The 17,464-nt window shown below is 41.9% G+C and overlaps 1 protein-coding gene across 9 annotated transcripts in view; it reads left to right on the forward strand.

Moving 5' to 3' along the window:
• Positions 1-17,464, forward strand: part of sema6d (semaphorin 6D) — a 284,007-nt gene that overhangs the window by 242,673 nt on the left and 23,870 nt on the right. For all 9 annotated transcript variants that reach the window (XM_069910619.1, XM_069910620.1, XM_069910621.1 and 6 more), the window contains one exon: positions 17,048-17,208. In XM_069910619.1, coding sequence (XP_069766720.1) covers positions 17,088-17,208 — 121 coding nt within the window. In that variant the 5' untranslated portion in view covers positions 17,048-17,087. The remainder of the gene's footprint in view (positions 1-17,047; positions 17,209-17,464) is intronic.

Below are 17,464 nucleotides of genomic sequence, written 5' to 3' on the forward strand. Positions count from 1 at the left end.
ACCCAATTAACCTACACCCTTTTAACGTACGTTTCAAATGGTGGGAGGAAAACTGAGCCCTCAGGGAAAACCCACGCAGACAAGGAGAAAACGTACAAACACTTTACGGACAGCACGGGATGAGGTCTTCGTGAGACTACACCTGGATTATTGTGTACAGTTTTGGTGATTTTACTCAAGAGATTGTACACAAGGCATAGATAGACTACAGCAAAGCATGGATAGATTGGTTTGAGGGATAACCATTTTGCTATGGGAGAGATTGAGTAGACCAGACCTGAATCCTCCAGTTATAGGGGTCAACAGAATAGATGCAGGATGTTTTCTGTGGTGGAGGTGTCTAGACTACGAACTCATTGTAGAGCTTGTCGAAAGAACCAAAGACTTGTTGATCCAAACCAAGGATTTTATTAGATCTTCACAGGTGGCCGATCAGTCCAGAATGATCCGACCTGGCGAGGGACACAACCCTTTAAGGCCCAGACAGTAGGCGTGGCTAAGCTCTCAGCCAATCGCTGGAAGCACAGTCATTACATACTCTAGATACTGTAACTATATGCCTTGGTGATAGGTCTGTACTATCACACTCACAATAAGGAATGGGTTGTTGGGAAGAGAGAGGAGAAATTACTTCAGCCAAGAGGTGATGAGTCTTTGCAATTTGCAACCGAGGAGCCCACTAGTTGAGGTCATTTAAAATACAGATTTCTAGATATCAGGAAAATGATTTTGAGGTAGAAAATCAGCCATGCAATTGATGAATAGCAGAGCTAACTCAAAGGGCTGGGTGACTAACCTGCTTTTTTTTAATTCGCCTACTCTTTTATCTACATTTACAGGTACTAAATTGCATCATCCATCTGTTAGCACATGTTTTGGCACAGATTAAATTTGCTTAAACTAAAAAAAAATTGTTTATCCAGTCATCAGACTTCTCGCTAGCCACACAAAGATTACCTACAGATGATCCCGAGCCCACGCAATGGTCATAGCCTGTAAAGGTCAAGACGTGCACACGCTTGTAGCATTGCTTTGTAATTGGGAGTTACCTTTGAAAAGGTTTATTAATAAATATTTTAATTCCATTTTGACAATGAATGGAGTTAAAGAAGAAAAACATTCTTACAGAAATAATGGAACAATTTTTAATAAATTTTAAATTAAATTTTGAGATGCAGACATCCAGCACGGTAACAGGCCATTTCGGCCCACAAGTCCGTGCTGCCCAATTTACACCCCGGTATGTTTCAAGCGGTGGGAGGAAACTGGAGTTCCCCGGAAAACCCACGCAGACACGGGGGGAGTGTACAAACTCCTTACAGGCAGCGCAGAATTTGATCCTGATCCAAATCAGTGGCGCTGTAAAGGCATTGGGATGACCATTGTGCCAACCTTGCCACCCTGAGCTTGATTTTTCTTTTCTCATGTACCCGGTGGTTCTGTGCTGTCCTTTGTCCTGTAGCATTCAAAAAAATTAGCTGGATGGTGTTTAATATTGAGCAAGATGGCGTTGATGCTTTTTCAGAAAAGAAGCAAAATCGGAAACCATATCTCATTTGGAATTTAAACCTAGGTTTTCACACAAAGGCAAATCTGTCGCATGTTTGCCAAGTATTCTGGTGAGGTTGATGTGTGTGCCATGGTAGGGAGGGGATAGGCATAATTTTTAGGATTGCTTTCTGATAAATCCCTGCTAGGAAATATGCTGGTTGTATCTATGAAAGATGTCTGCAGTCATGGGTACATGTTTATTATTTAGGTATTTGATCTAGAAAGAGTGAATTTTTAAAAAAATTAAAGAGCAGCACTAATTATAGAGAAGGTATCGGTTGTACAGTCACAATTTGTGCGTATATGTTGAATTGGGCAAATTGTTATTTGTGACGAACCTTTAATTTGTCACCGAGTTGGCTTGTTCACAGAACTCTCGACTGGACTCCAAGGTGATACATCTGCTTTGTTGGATGATTCTGATTTATCCAGGACGTCAAAGCCAGCACTTCTTCTATTATCAGTCTGATCCAATAAATTTACTTTAGTACACAACTAATTCAACACTGGCTGAGTCCCAGTGGCATTTCCAAGTAAAATAGTGTATGGCAAGCACTGAAATTATTCCCCCCCCACCACCCCTGGTTAAAAATCACACATAAACTTGACAGTTGGGTGTTTTTTTTGCGTACAATTGGTCTGGCGCTACCGCTACCCCAATCGTGCTGCCTGACCTACCTTGTAAATTTCACACATTGCATTGTAATTTATTAGAAGCGAGCCAGTGGATTAACTCATTTTCCCCCTCTTCCTCTCGCTCACCCCCCCCCCCACCCCCACTAATAGAACCCTCAATTACGAAACATGCCACACCACATTGAGATTTATTATTCCTACTTGCCAAGACACGGGACACTCCAGGCTCCAGCTCGTGTTGAAGTGACCCAAGCCTTGTGTTTACTACCTGCCATTCCTGGCTGGAGGTTGCAGCCTCTGCAGCAGGACCTGCAGCTTCTGCGCTCCTGGTAACTTCGGGTCGGTTGACTCGGAAGGTCTCGGCCTTTAGGGCCACTCGGGCACCAATGGCCAAAATGGCTGTCTTCCTTACCCATAATCCCCCATGCAGCTGGAAACGCTCTCCAGTTCCCTGAAAGAGCGCTGGCAGAGTGTGGGGGATTATAGGTATAGGCCATTTTGCCTGTTACTGGCGGCAGCCTGATGCTCTGGGGGGCTCAAGTGGGATGGAGAATCTGTGTTGGGCTAGGGACTCTGATATTGGGCAGGCAGGCGAGGACAGTGGTGCCCCCTGCAAGTGGTGTTCAGGGCATGTGCCCTAGCTGCCATATCCCAGATATGACTATACTGAGAGCACCATCTAAGATGTACCATACCCTTAGAAAAATGTCATTTGCCCAAAGCGTCATTTAAATGGTTCTTTAATGAGAAAAAAATAGGACGAAATTTATTCAAGCTGGTAATCTACGTTTGTTAAAATTGCATAAAACCTAAATTAGTGCATGCATGCACTGTCCAAATTGCACAAGGTTATAGTTTATGCAATTGAAGTTTGTTATTTTCTTGAAGGACAGCCAGATAAAATTAGCATGAGATTTTTCCGTGAGTATGGCTGTCCATGCGCATTTGTTGGATAGTCTCCCTTTTGGTTGGACTTGCCCAACTTGGATCAGCTCAGCAAAAGAAGCAGGCAGACTGTCTCCATCTCTCTTCATGAATCTGCCAGTCAGGAATCATCTGCTAACAGAGTAACAAAACAAATTGCTTGTTAGAATTCATTTGTAAATTTCCACTCTTTAAATGGAATACTTACATTAAAAACATGTGGCCAAGTACTTAGGCCACTCTTTATGGAGGAGAAAAAAACGAAATCTATTCTCAAGTGTAGAATTCTTCTATTCATGCTCAGATTCTGGTACGGCTGGTGGGGTGAATATATGGTACAGTGCGATCTATCCGCACACATGACCAATTTTAAAAAAATGTAGAAGAAAAAGTTAAAAAAATTACGTGATTTATGTTCTATTTAACAAACTGCAGCAGGGATACGGGGCATGTAAGAGCCAAAATGTGCATACTTGCTTTGTTATTTGCTGTCCCAGGGCCCGTAGGCTGGGTGCAGCCATCTTGATTTCTGTGCGCATGCGCGAGGCTTCAGTTGGCATACGCGCAGTGGGGGCTTGCCATATCGGAGTTTGGTTGGTGCATGCGCGAGAGTAAGGGGCGTGAATTCAATATCGTCAGGGCGCCTAACTCTTGTGAAATGGACGCGTTGGAATTTTACCTCTGCGCGTGGAGTACCGAAGCCTTCGGTCCCAATTACATTCATAAGTCGCGGAATACCTATAATCTTTAAGCTGATTTTAAACTTGTCCAAAGTAAATAAAAGCAGATAATTGAACAGATTTCCACTATCAAATGGTGTCCAGCATTGTCACATTTGTTGTCATCTGATCGCACAAGTACAACCCGACGAAACAGCATTCGCTGGCCCATGGTGCAAAACAAGCTGATAACCAACCAGACAGAACACGCATGCAGACAAACAATACATATACAGGACAGTATTCCCATACACAAATAAGTAAATATTGTTTCATAGATATGAGCTTCTTGGGTGGTTAGTGTGAGAAGTTGCTTTGGTTGGTCAGTTCCTCAGCCTGGTGGTGCTGGCTTTAATACCCCTGTATCTCTTCCCCGATGAAAGATGCTGTGTGCAGGATGAAAGGGGTCCTCAATGATTTTGTGTGCCCTCTTCAATCAACAATTCCAGTAGTCAATTGTGGGGTGAGGGGGGGGGGGGGGCTAAGAAAATTCCTTTCATCCTCTCTGCCACTCATATGGTCCTGTGGATTGACCACCAATCCATTTCTCTGCAGCAACCATACCATATTATGATGCATCTGGTCAGGACGTTCTTAATAGAAGGTTGACACGATGGTGGTGGTAGCCTTGTGCCCTTCAGACTTCTCAGGAAGTGCAGTCGCTGTTGTGCCTTCCTGCCAAGTGAGGAAATGTGTGTCCACGATGGGTCACTGGTTAAGTGGACTCCAAGGAACTTGGTGCTCTCCACTCTCTGTGAAAAGTTAAATGAAGAAATATTTTAAATTGGTTCAAACAATGGTCTATAAGGCATGTCTGATAAGACAAGGATCAGGAAAGGGCATTTTTCCTCTTCGAAGCAGGTCAATGGACAATGAAAAAATGTTCATGTTTCAAGTTGATAATCTTTCTGCAGTATTTTACTTTGGCAACAGAGTATAAGCGTGCACACAGTTCATTATGTATTAAGTGTAAACAAGCAAGGCCACTTAACCATGTCTTGGACGTGGAGATCTCCTGCCTTTGTTTCTGTTTTCCTAAAGCAGTTTGCCATTCCATTTGCAAGCAATTTGCAAAACTACTAGTTGGAATCAGTGCTATCAAGAGGAAATAACTGCTGGGGAAAATAAACCTTCCTCATTTATACAGCGGAAAATGTAGTCATTTGTATATCCAAAGGATATTCACCACACATTTTCCAGGAATGAGAGGCACAGTTTGAGTTGTACAGTAAAATCCCCCGTATCCGACACCTACGGGGATCGCGGATGCCGGATATGCGAATTTCCCGATTGACTGAGACACACTCTTTCAATGCCGAGTTAATACACCTGCATTAAGATTGAACAGTTTAAAAGACAAAAATACTACACTGTACTCCCATTCAACAAACCTCACTTCCATGAATTCATAAACCTCAGTCACAGTATTGTAGTCATTAATTATGTAAAGTTCACTTTAATCAGGTAATTCCTGTAATTTAAATTTAAGTTAGAACCCTGGTCGCTGGTTCTGTAACAGCATTGTGCTAGCCATGCCACTGCCATAATTAACAACCTCCCCCAAGTTTACAGATAAAGCCTTACTAAATATACTTAATACTAATAAAGAATCTTACTAGACAGGGATAAGGAGACACTTTGGAAGAGTCACCCCAACAGCGAGCAGCATCGGCCAGTTCTTCGTCCTGGGCGACACCATTTTATTCAAACGCAACTTTATTGACACTATTTGAACAGCTGCCGGGGGCGGGGGACGACCAGGGCGCTCCACTGGCTGAATGTTTGCTCCCATCTTCACCAAGGGGGTTGTGTGTTGCCTCGGAGAACATTTACTTTCACAATTAAAATTTTTATTTATTTCCTCGGGGTTTTTTTTTGCCGGTTGGTTGGGTCGCCAGTTGCTTGAATTCCGGATGCCGGAAATTTTACTGTATTCCACAGAGTTTAGAAGATTGAGGGGTGACCTTGTTCAAATACTCAAGATCCTAAGTGAGCTTGACAAGGTAGACGTTGAAATGTCTTCACTGCTGAGGGATTTACAAAGGGACAAAGCCATGAAATAAGGGGTTATTTAAAATTGAGGTGCATGTACATGACTTCTCAGAAAGCAATGAATCTCTGAAATTCTCTGCTGCCAAGGGTGGAGAAGGCCCGATTGATAGATAGATTTAAAGAAGAGATGGATAAATATTTGAAAGATTGAGGATTAAGGGGAATTGACACAGAGATGGAGTTGTGGCCGGCGTAAATCATATTGAATGGCAGTGCAGACCTGAGGGGCTGACTCCTGCTCCAGTTGTCTTGTGTCCTTGTTTGTGTTGTTTCCTTTTAAATCACAATTCTATTTAGTCCAAATAATCACAGTGCAGTCTGGTCGAGTTCAGTAAGTGCACAGGATTTGAGTGTTAGTAATACAGTAATTGATTGCTGGCAGTTACTTGACGCTTTCAACAGGAACAGTGAAATAGATACATGTTCAAACAACTTTCCCTTTTCATCTTGCATTCAAGGACCTCTTTGTCTCTTCAGCCATAGTCATGGGGCAGTTACCTGTTGTGACAAGAGTCTAAACATCTGGAAATTAACCTTGAAACAGACCGCCTGATGATACAGAGTGAGACCTTTATGCCTGTACCACTCATGAGGAGATTTGACCAATTGCTCCCACTCTCCCTCCTCTTTCCTCCATATTCTGCAACCTCCTTTCACTACAATCTCTGACCAGTTTTGAATCCATTGCATTTCTGGGCCTTGCATTCAAGGCTGTAGTAACTTGCTGCATAAGAAGAAATGCTTCTTCATTATCTATTCATAATTTGATCTTTACTTGTGAAATTGAGGGGCAATAATGTTTTTCCCTGTGTGTTTTTGAATACATTAATATTGATATCTTAATACTATATCAATATTTAAGTCAAGAGTATTGTCATTTGATTGTACATGTACAACCCAACAAAATGGTGTTCTCCAGTCCTCGATGCAAAACATGCACACACAACCAGGCATAACAAACAGTACATGTGCAGGACAAGTATTTTATCTGTACAAATAAATAAATATTGTTCAGATGAGAACTTCGTATGAGCATTTCCTTTGGTCGGCCAGCATTCTCTTGCCCGTGGGAAGTTGTTGTTCCTCAGCCTGGTGGTGCTGGCTCTGATCCTCCTGTATCTCTTCCTTGACAGGAGCAGCTGAAAGAAGCTGTGTCCAGGGTGGAAGGAGTCCTCAATGATTTTGTGCAGCCTCCTCAAAGAGCGATCCCAGTAGATCACATCGATTGGGGGTGGGGGGGGGGGGGGGGCGGGGAGGTAGAGGAGGGAAACTCCAGTGATCCTTTCTGCCATTCTTATGGTCCTGTGGGTAGAGATCAATCTGAGATTCATCCCCAGTTATCACTTTCCAGCTCTCCACATTGGTTTAAATCAAATGCTCATTGAGACACTTCTTCTTTGTGATAAAGCAGAGCACTTCTCTGCCTACTTTTTAGAAATTTCAACTCCAGTTTCGTTTGATAGCATTTGGTTGGAAACTCAAAGTATTTTCTTAATGTGCTGACACCCCACCCCCCCGCCCGATAAATAATATTAAAATTTCAACCCCCTTAAATAATGATGGCTAAAGTTGACTGTTATTTTTGTACAGTTGACCCATTAACATCCAAAATGTAGTTCACTCAATACTTAATAGTTCAAAATGAATGGATCAGAGAGGTGCTCATTCCCGCAAAACATGTTGCGCTAAATACTTTGACGTTTCACTGAAATGATTTAACTTCAGTTGGCAACCAGTCACATTTTGTGTACAAACTCAAATGTTTGGAAAATCAGCATCAAAATGTATTCTGAACAGTTCGCAGCATGTCTTCAGTGTTTATTTTTCAACTTAATTTCTTGACGTTTTTGTTAACTAACAAAAATTAGCATTTTAATAGACATAAAGTGAACTTCTACCATTCTGTGTAGTTGGACACTGTGTATAGAACATCCATCATCCTGTCCTTGGCCACAACAGGCTACTGGCTCCAGAATCGTTTTGAGCCTCACAAAGATCATCTGACTATGAACAGCACAGCTGGCTACAGCTATTTGTTTCTTCCACACCACTAGCCATATTGTCCAGCTATAGTCACTAAAGTTAACATCCAGAACATGAGGCACCTTTTGTCTGGTTGGCCTTGGCTTGTATTGATCCAGCTGAATGACCCCACCAGACCAAACTTGTCGCCAGAAAAGAATGACCCCACCAGACCAAACTTGTCGCCAGACAAGAATGACCCCACCAGACCAAACTTGTCGCCAGAGAAGAATGCCCCCACCAGACCAAACTTGTCGCCAGACAAGAATGCCCCCACCAGACCAAACTTGTCGCCAGACAAGAATGACCCCACCAGACCAAACTTGTCGCCATCGCCAGACAAGAATGACCCTACCAGACCAAACTTGTCGCCAGACAAGAATGACCCCACCAGACCAAATTTGTCGCCAGACAAGAATGACCCCACCAGACCAAACTTGTCGCCAGACAAGAATGACCCCACCAGACCAAACTTGTCGCCAGACAAGAATGACCCCACCAGACCAAACTTGTCACGATACAATCTCCAGCTAAACACGGCATTGACTAGTTTTGGACTGGCAGTTCAGCAGATGTTGATACAGAATTGGCTGAGGATAATTGATATATTTTCAACAAAATCATTGATTTCCAGTTTAACGTTGAACCTTTAATTACTGGTTTTTAAATTGGTTCCATCATCCTGTGGCTTAAAAGCTGGGGAAAATTAATTGCAAAACAATGCCAGGTTAGCTTACCATTCATTGCTCGACTGTGCAAGGTTTCATCCGGCTCCGTTCGGAGGATTATGGGGAGTGAATGAACAGAGTGGGGGAGAATCAGGGAATGGAGTACAATGGGTGGGTGGGGTGGGGGGGTTGCTAGGGAGCTGAGAAGGTGGTGTCAGGAAACAACACATTCGGAGGGACAGAGGAGTTGAACACAAACCAGGAAACGGTTCAAACTTTACACCAGATCTTGAAGGAGGAGAACACTCGAGATGCAGTTATCTTCATCCGAATATTTTCAATGGATTTGACAGGGGAAAAAAAATCTTTTCCATTTTATGAAATCTGGACTGTATCTTTAAAGCTCAGTCTGTTTTTGTTAATAACTGGCAGCAGGATTGGCGATTAATAAAAGATGTCATGTTGTTCTGTTAACTACACAGAAGCACTGATGCCCAGCCGGGGGGGGGGGTTGGGGGGTGTGGGAAGGTGATGTCCTCGTGTGTGTGCGTGCATGCACGTGTGTGCTCTCAAATCTCTTTCCAGTGTAGAATACATTATGCAGCATCCATTGCTAAAATCAGATTCCCTTCCCTGGAGGAATTTAATGATCTATCTGTTTGTGGCATTGCCATTCTGCAAATGACTAGATAATGGTGTAATCTGTTCAGGTGATGGTCCATGATTGCAAGTCCAGAACCTTAGATAATAGATTACTACAGTCAGTTTCATAGAACACTACATTACTGTACAGGCCCTTCACCACTCAATATTGTGCTGATGTATATATTCTGACAAAAAGGAAAACTAAGCCCTTCCTACCCTCGTAACCCTCTATTTTTCTTTCATCCGTTTGTCTGTCTAAGGCCCCTTTCAAACTGCCAACCCGCTAAGTCGGCGTGTGAATGACCCGTGTTGAAATACAAGGTGGGCTGTTCACACTTGACCACGAAATCCCAAGTCCATGAGCCCTTTAACCTGGTATCACGGAGCTGGGGGCGGGGGGGGGGGGGGGGGAGCCAACCTCCAGCAGTGACGTCTTGAGTGACGTATTACATATGTGCAGGGCAGTGAAATCGTAGCGGAAATAAATTACATACACATACAATGTATAAAAGAGCATGGGGAAAAAATGCTCAATTTAATCAAACATGCACACAGTTTATAAAAGAGCATGGAAAAATCTACTGCAGTGGACTTCAGACTGTTCAAACTGAGGACAAATCCACAGACCAGGTCCCCCACAATCTGGCTGACTTAGTGTCAAATCTAGGTCCCTGAGCATACAGGCGACCCTCTCATTTAATGAGCTGTCCTTCATGGTGCCCTTTATATGTTTGGAGATTTCCTCCTCAGCCCTTATCGAGAGGAGCTCCCACACCTCCCAGTTGGCCACCATTATCACAATAATACTACACTAACTGTAATACTAAACACTAATACACCTAAAAACCTTCTAAATATAACTACACTAATACTAAAACTACACTAATACTACATGTGTCGTGTCAACACCTATCCTGGCCAGGATGATGCAGGCAATTATGTCATTAATGCTACCCGGCATAGCGGGAGGCCCGTTCACATTGGAGCCGGGTTGAAACAGCTCGGCTGTGATATCAGTCCTGGGTTCGGAGTATTCACACTGGCAGGTGAACCGCTAACTTCCCAGGTTCAACTGGCGGTGTGAAAGGGACTTACGAGTCTCTTAAATGCCCCTAATGCATCAGCTTCCACCACCATCCCCAGCAAGGCATTCCAGGCACCCACAATTCTTTGTGCAACAAAATAGCATACATCTGATGTTTCCCCTAAACTTTCCTCCCTTCGCTTTGTACCGTTTCAAGTGCTAATAGCTGACCTTCTAGATAAATTTACTATTTTTTATATCCTGAATTCACTCCATGCATTTACAAGCATGTGTCAAAGCACAAAGAAAAAGATCAGGCACAATCGTCAGTTCAGTCACAAATCCAAATGACCACCAAAGCGCCCATGGAAAAAAAAATCGTGCCTTTGCACTTAAAAGGAATTTGACTGGAAAGGCTGCTCGGCTGACGATGGTTCCTTTCCAAGTGCTGATGTTACTTCTGCCGAGTTCACAAATTATTTTCAACAAATCAGCATGGTCTTCACATCCTACTAATTTTATGGCATTTGTTAAAGCGTGACCATCACATTTTAAATACAATGAGCACTTTTCACGAGATGTCTTGATAGATTAATTAATTCACTTAAGTTGTATTATAACTCGGAACCCGAGTTGAAAAGAATGCATAATTTTATGTTTTTTTAAAAAACAAATGACGTTTTAATTTCACTTTTTGGCTCTGATTTTATAAACTGCTATTAAAATATTTAGTTCCAGATTAAGATTGAACAAGCCCATCTGCAAGGGTTTTGAGCGTGTACATACTGGGTAAAAGGATTATGTGCCAAAGTTGTCTGTAAGCCCCTTCTGAAGGCAACTCCCTTGTGTGTGCATGCACTCAATGCGAAGGCTGCATTTTCAGACATTATCCATCAAGACACAGAAAACCCTTAATCACGTTAATCTTCAAAGCTTAAAATTGTATTCAGGACCTCGCTTGTTAAGAGTATAGCCTGGAAATAAAATCATTAAAGTGTTGGGGCTGCATAACTTAAACCTCAAGTGGAGGAACTAGAGAAATGCTTGCCTAGGTTTTTAATCACATTTACATTAGGCGTTTGGGTATCAATGTCCAACATTTGAGTGTGCAGTCCCATAAATGGAGAGATTTATTTGATTTTTCCTTCTGGGCTACATTATTAGGACAGGTAATAAGTTGGACTAAAAAGTTACTAAAGTTTTTTCCGTTTAAGCTTTTGGATCTTCTTTCTGTTCCATTGAAAATGTCTAATAGTTTGGATTTTCATAGGTTGCGTTTCCAGAATGAAAGCAAATATTAAAATGAGATGCAGCGCAGCCCTGTTTATCATAAGGGGGAAGGATTCAAACTAAGGACTTTGAACCTGGCTCAAGGGCTTTTGACTTAAACTATCTGAACTGGTTCATTTATTAGCCTGACTGATGTTTGTGTCCTGAATTCCCTGTAAAACTGAGCCAGATCAACTGATCAAGGACACAGAGCTAAGGTTGGCATTTAATTTTGGATCTGCAGTTCACCATGTGCCAATACAGTGGCAGATGGGACTTGGTTATTGCCACAGGTGAGGCTAAGTATAAACTTGAAACATCGGTTTTTTAGTTTTATACTCTCTGTGATCCAAATCTAAAGCACTAATGAAATTTTAGTCTTGAGGCAAAAGGTTTTTTTTCCTATCTTAACAGTCCATTGTGAATGTCATCTCTGCATCATATCACAAACAATCCAGAGTCTTCTTCCTGGGGGCGAGGCAGAATTACTACTGATTGGTCGGGCATTAAAAAAAAACTGTACTCAATGTACACATGTAAACAAATAAAGAATTGTAAACAAACTATGCATTACAGAGAGAAAAAAAGTAATGAAGTGCAAGAGTCCTTACATGAGTCTCTCATTGAGTTTGTTATTGAAGAGTCTGATGGTGGAGAGGTAGCAGCTGTTCCTGAACCGAGACTGGTGCCTATACCTCTTTCCTGGATGGTAGCAGCGAGAACTGAGCGTGTGCTGGGTGGTGTGGATCCTTGTTGTTTGCCGCTGCTCTCCAACGGCAGCGTTCTCTGTAGATATTCTCAATGGTGGGGAGGGTTTTCTTTGTGATGCCCTGGGCTGTCCTCACTACCTTTCGCAGGGCTTTGCGCTTGGGGGTATTAGTGTCCCCCGACCAGACTGCGATGCAGCTGGTCAGCACCCATTCCACCAGTGTACCCTCCAAGCTGTGCATGCACGCAAACGTTCTGTATGGGCAGGCACGGACGCGAAGCTTGGAGGGATCACTGCATTCCACCGCACATGCTGAAAATTTGCCGGGGTTTCTGATGTCATGCCCAACCTCTTGAGGAAGTAGACGTGCTCCCTTCACCATTTCAACATTTCTTAGTATTGCATATTTGAGAATTCTGTCAACCAGCTGGCTGAAATGTGAATCAATTGACGTGAGGTGGCACCGATAGTTTGAATATTTATCGCATTTCCTTACATTTTAATTCCAACTTGGATCATAAACTTCATATTTGCAAAGTTAACTAATACTGCACATCAAAGTCTGTCGGTGAGAGAGGCAGCTGGAACACTAATTAGCTAGGTTTGTTATTCTGTAGATACATTGGTTTTGCTCATTATTCAGGTCAGGCCATTGTAATCACTGCAAATATTTAAATTGTCAATGTTAAAGTACCACATCAAAAATGTCTAAGAGCTATCTATAGATAGATATATATATGTATGTTTGGTGATACTTATTTTTGATCTACAAGTGTGGCAGGTCTACTTGGGTGGTTATGTGACGGGAAAGATTATTTTCCAATTTGGTGCTGCTCTCCGCATTTTTGTTTGTGTGCGAGGTAAATGGATGATGAGAGCCCCTCAAAAATAAAGAATCCATAACCTTGAAAGTTTGAAGGTTAAGGAAAGCTGCTCTAATTACCTCTTGAGTGGGTGCATCAATTAATGGCATCACGCTTTCAAGCTCTTTATCAGGCAATACACAGATGTAGAAGGTCCAACTGCTTACTGAGATCATAGCTCATTTTTTCCTCTTTTCAAATTCTGCAATAAAGCCAAGCCCTGAGGCTTCTTTTTTTTTATTATCATTTAACAAGTTTTGCTTTCATCATGTTGCTAATAGAACAAATTTTATTTTGATATTGATCAAAAATGGTAAATTAGCCCTTTACAAGCTTGGATGATCTTTTGAAAGGTGATATCAAAACAGATTTATTTTTTTCCTTTCGATGATTGCAGTAAGGTTTATGATGAACAAAGAGTTGTTAGCAGGAGCTAAAGATCCTTCCAGGACAAACTGGAGCTGAATCTGCAGAAATTGGGATTCAAAGAACGTCAATTAACATATGTGACACTAAACCTAGACCCATCCTCTTCGATAACATTTACAATGAGAAAAGAAGAGTAGCTTATCATTAAGGTTGGCTGCAGAATGGAAGTGTTGAGTGAAAGTGTTTAACTTCACATTGCATAGACAGTTCTGTTTATTTCCTACAAGGAACCATTTTAACAGATTTCAAAAATTGCCAAGTGAAGTTAAACTACATTCTAGATATTTGTGTTGGAATCTTGTAAGGTTGTTATTGGTACTGGGGGCAGACTGGGAGATTGCTTCTTGAGCATCTCTGCTCTGTCCACTGCAAGACCAAGGATCTCCCAGTGGCCTCCCATTTAAATTTTGTGTCCCATTTCCTTGTTAACTTGTCTGTCCATGGTCTAATACCCTGCCAGACTGAAACTACCTGCAAATTGGAGGAACAACACCTCATCTTCCGACTGGGCACCCTCCAATCGGATAGCATTAACATCGACTTCTCCAGCTTCCATTAAACCTAACCCCCTCCTTTTTTTCTTCCCTGTTGCCTTCCCCCAGCTCTGGTCTCTCTCTTTCTCTTTCTCTCGGCCCTTTTATGAAGCAGAAAAATCCGAACGCAAAGGTGGAGATACATTGCCCTTATGTCGCAACCCTTACCTTTGTACATGGTCCGTGAGCAGCTCCAAGGTGCCAACTCCGATCCTTCTGTTGGCATGTGTCAGAGGTGGAGCAGAGCACTCCACCTTGCTCCATAAATATCCAGCCACTGCAAGCAGCTGGCTATGGGCGGGCTGATGACGTTGCGGTGATGCCGTCAGCCCGTGACCTGGAACGTTTTGTGAACCTATTATGTCAGAGTACTGTGGAATATTCATCATCGGTGTGTGGCCACCGCCATACCTTTGGGGCCCCGGACTTGCTGCTCCGCTCCCTCATCCTTCTCAACCTCCCAGTCACGGCAGGTCAGGATTACCAAGCCAGGGCCTTGAAGATATGGTGGTGGAGGACACTCCAGTGATGACCTTTTCACTGATGCTTTGCGATATCTAGAACCAAGAACTCACAGGTGAGTGAGAATGAAATATAAACACTGTGAAAATGATCAATGGCTGACTACTTTACCTGTAACGCCACACATAGCTTGAACCACTCTGCGTTTCCCAGAGCAGTTCCAGCTGCATGGGGGATTATGGGTAAAAGAGTCGGCCATTGTTCGCCGCATATTTATGATGTGCGGCTCCAAGGCAACAGTTGCCCCACCTACAACAACCCTGGAGGACGCTCCGCATAAAAGTGATGCTGCAGCAGCCTTTTAGGATTGCTCTATAAAAAAGGTAAATTAAAATTTTTCTCCGTGGATGGAGCCAACTTCAAAGCCAAGTTCTCCATAAAAATACCTCTCTCTCTTTCCTTTTCCCTTTTTCCCCCTTTCACGGAGCCAAAATCAATTCTCACCTCTCCTCTTGTCATATCGAATTAACACCTTTTGTTGGCCTGGACCCCTCCTGCACCCAGCCTTGTCTTTATTCTGAAGCCTTCCTGTTCTTTGCTTATTCCTTGAAGAAGGGCTCAGTCCTGAAACACTGGTAATACATCTTTATCTCCTTTGGACGCTGCAAAACCAACCGAGATCCCCCAGCATTTTCTGTTGTTACCACAATCGTGGTGTCTGCAGACTTTTGTGTTTCACTTGGTATTCTGTTTAATCACGCTGAATTTTCTTGCCATCATTATTGGGATTTTTAACTGGGATCCCATTGACATTAGCCTTTAGATACAGGATAGTTTCAGTATTTGTGGTGAAACTGAAGAATACTGTGGAGGCAATCCATGTTTTGGGCTTTTCAATGGGATGGCAGAGGGGGCACCAGAACTGGTGCTCAAAATACTAGTTGTGACTGTGTGATGTGAGTATGGTAAAGTGTGTCAATTTTTTAAATATACATGTAAGTAAAGAGTGCAATTAAAAGATGAACTCAGTCACCCTAAAAACATGGTCGGACAGTGTTGACTCCAAACATGATTTATTGCAAGGCTTCTCCAGTGAAGAAAAATATTTAATCTGTTGCAAATCTGGAATTAATGACTGTTCTGTGTTTACAAATGTTCCATGGTTAACTCCAGATGTGCCATAGAAGTTTAGTTCTGGGAGCAATTAAATTTGAAGTAGGACAGTGGGGAAAAAAATGTTCACTCTTCAACATTTGTTTTTGACACAAGGTGAGAGTCTGCAGGATGCATATGGGTTTCATTCATGGAGTTTATTTCGATATAAACAGAGACAAAGGTTTGCAAATTTTTGGCCATTAAGCAATTAAAAACAAAGCAAATTTCATTCCGATATAACAATTGTTAAAATGTGCATAAGTTTAGAAATTCACAAAAATATGAACAATTATTCAACAATGAATCACAAGGTACATTTATTTCCTGGCTGTTTATTTTGGCACTAAACAAGGTTAAGTGGAAGGTGATTATTGACATGATAAAAACAGGAAAAACTTCCATTTTATAGAACCTTTTGCAGCTCAATATCCCACTGCTCTCCAAAGGCAATTAAGTACTTGAAATGTACTTGCTGTTGTCATGCAGATAATCAGCTAGGGTTTATCAAAACTAAAATAAATAACAGTGGACAACAAACATTTTGCATCCTGGACACTTTTGGGTGTATTTTATGGATTTCAAGCTGCTAATCATGAACTTTTTCCCATCACCTACCATTTTTTTGTAGATAAAACCTATTTTTGTGATTTCCTGTCATATTTTATGTCTACTTCAAACATACAAAACCATTAAATGCAGCGTGTTGTTGAAAATCCATTTTCTGCCTTCACTCCTGGACTTAGTCCCTAATGATCTTGGTGCCAGTCAATGACGAACATGGTGAAAGGTTTCACCAGGACATTGCAACCATGGAAAAGCGGTATCAGGGCCACTGGAGTGCATCAATGCCAACCGACTATGGTTGGACACTGACACGAGAGGCATCAGATGCTGAGTACAAACAAAAATCAGCGGCCAAACCTTTTTGAGTCAGTTGAACTAAAACAATGTGTCAGGCATCATTAAGCGATTAAACATGTTAAATTCAATGAAAGTTAATTTAATGTTTCTCCAACTTCCTACGTGATGCAGCAAATCTGAAATTATCTTTGTGTTCAGCTTGAAGTTCTCTATTATCACCCCAAAATTGTTTTCAGGAAGCAAACCTTTTGGGGGAAAAATGTGTGGTCCAGTGCAGTCACAGGCATAAACGTTAGATCTGGAACTCTCTGGGTATGAAAAGTCTTCATTATTCATTTGGGTACATCAAATATCATTTCAGGTTTTTTTTTCTAAATGAATATATTAGATCTAAATGCAGAAACCTTTATCATTCTGCAGGGGAATTTTAGTTGGTTTCAGAAGGATTGGGAGGAAGTTAGAACTCTGGACTCGGTGTTGACAATGTGGCACTAATCATCTCATTTTTTTCCTATATTTTCACAGGCAGTTTCCATTTTGCAAAGGAACTCTCTTTGTGACGAGCATGAATATCTCTACAAGTTATTCCTCCACTTTGGTTGCCTTCTTTCTGCTGCTGGCTTCCCCAGTGGCATCAGTGAGCTTCCCTGAAGATGATAGGCCCATCAACACCCTCGAGTTCCACTGTAAGTCGAGAGCCTCTTGCAATACCATTTTTTTTCATGAACACATGGAATCAAGTTTTTTTTTAATTGCTAAACATAATTACAATACTGACAAGATAAATATTCGATCAACTTAAAAAAAAAACTGTTCCTCCAAGCAAAGAAATTACTGCAGTACAAATTTGGAAGACAGCAGGGTAAAGAATCCCTGAAGCCTAAAACAAAATAAAATTGTGCACAAATGCTTAATTTATTGAATTTTACTTTAATAAAATTT

The sequence above is a fragment of the Narcine bancroftii genome, chromosome 14 (genome assembly GCF_036971445.1).
Source record: "Narcine bancroftii isolate sNarBan1 chromosome 14, sNarBan1.hap1, whole genome shotgun sequence".
NCBI lineage: Eukaryota > Metazoa > Chordata > Chondrichthyes > Torpediniformes > Narcinidae > Narcine > Narcine bancroftii.